General features: G+C 41.9%; 1 protein-coding gene across 1 annotated transcript; it reads left to right on the top strand.

Annotated features, from left to right (window-relative positions):
* The first annotated feature begins 248 nt into the window (after positions 1-248).
* LOC102442995 (deoxyuridine 5'-triphosphate nucleotidohydrolase, mitochondrial-like) lies at positions 249-915 on the top strand. Its single transcript, XM_023756394.1, is given in 2 exon segments — positions 249-594; positions 597-915. Coding segments are annotated over 2 exon segments (468 nt in total). The 3' UTR covers positions 719-915.

Below are 915 nucleotides of genomic sequence, written 5' to 3'. Positions count from 1 at the left end.
CTGCTAGCTCTACTGAATCCGCAGGACTGGATTAAGGGAAATGGAACTTCTGAAACTGAGGGATATAATTCCATGAAAATAAGCTTTCTACCACATTTCATCCTCCTATAGGGGCCTCCAGAAATACTTATTCCGATGACACCTCAAGAGCCCTACTCCCACTAGCAAAGGAGAAATACCATCTACAATTTTCTCCAATAACAAAAGGAGATGCTCAATAAAATTTTGTTGAGAGTACCTAGGGAGTCATGGCCACGGGTGGTCCCTGGCCCCCCAACCGGCATGCGGAGGAGGGCAGCCTGCAGCTCCACATCATGCGGCTGTGGGAGTATGCCACCACCCACACCAACGGGTCCGCACGCGGCTACGATCTGTCCAGTGCCTATGATTACACAATGCCACCCATGGAGAAAACCCTTCTGAAAACTGACATTCAGACAGCTCTTCCTTCTGGGTGCTATGGAAGAGGAGCTCCACGTTCCAGCTTGGCTGCAAAACACTTTATAGATGTAGGAGCTGGTGTTATAGATGAAGATTATAGAGGAAATCTTGGTGTTGTATTATTTAATTTTGGCAAAGAAAATTTTGAAGTAAAAATGGTGACCGAATTGCACAGCTCATTTGTGAACGGATTTTTTATCCAGAAATAGAGGAAGTTCAAGTTTTGGATGACACTGAAAGGGGCTCAGGGGGTTTTGGTTCTACTGGAAAAAAATGAAAATTTATGCCAAGAATAGAAAATGAGAAATAAAGAGTTTTTGTTTGGTGTTTTGCACTTCTGTAAACTTAACAGCTTTAGATTCTAACAATATTTGGTTCTCTTATGCTCAAGGAAAAAGGTACTCTGTTGGCATCACATTGAACTTTTTTGTGTTTTTCTACATTTGTTGTTGTATAAATATTTATGGTAACCTA

The sequence above is a fragment of the Myotis lucifugus genome, unplaced genomic scaffold, assembly GCF_000147115.1.
Source record: "Myotis lucifugus unplaced genomic scaffold, Myoluc2.0 scaffold_92, whole genome shotgun sequence".
Taxonomy (NCBI): Eukaryota; Metazoa; Chordata; class Mammalia; order Chiroptera; family Vespertilionidae; genus Myotis; species Myotis lucifugus.
The sequence above is the reverse complement of the archived record's forward strand: the minus strand, read 5'-3'. Positions and strand labels throughout refer to the sequence as shown.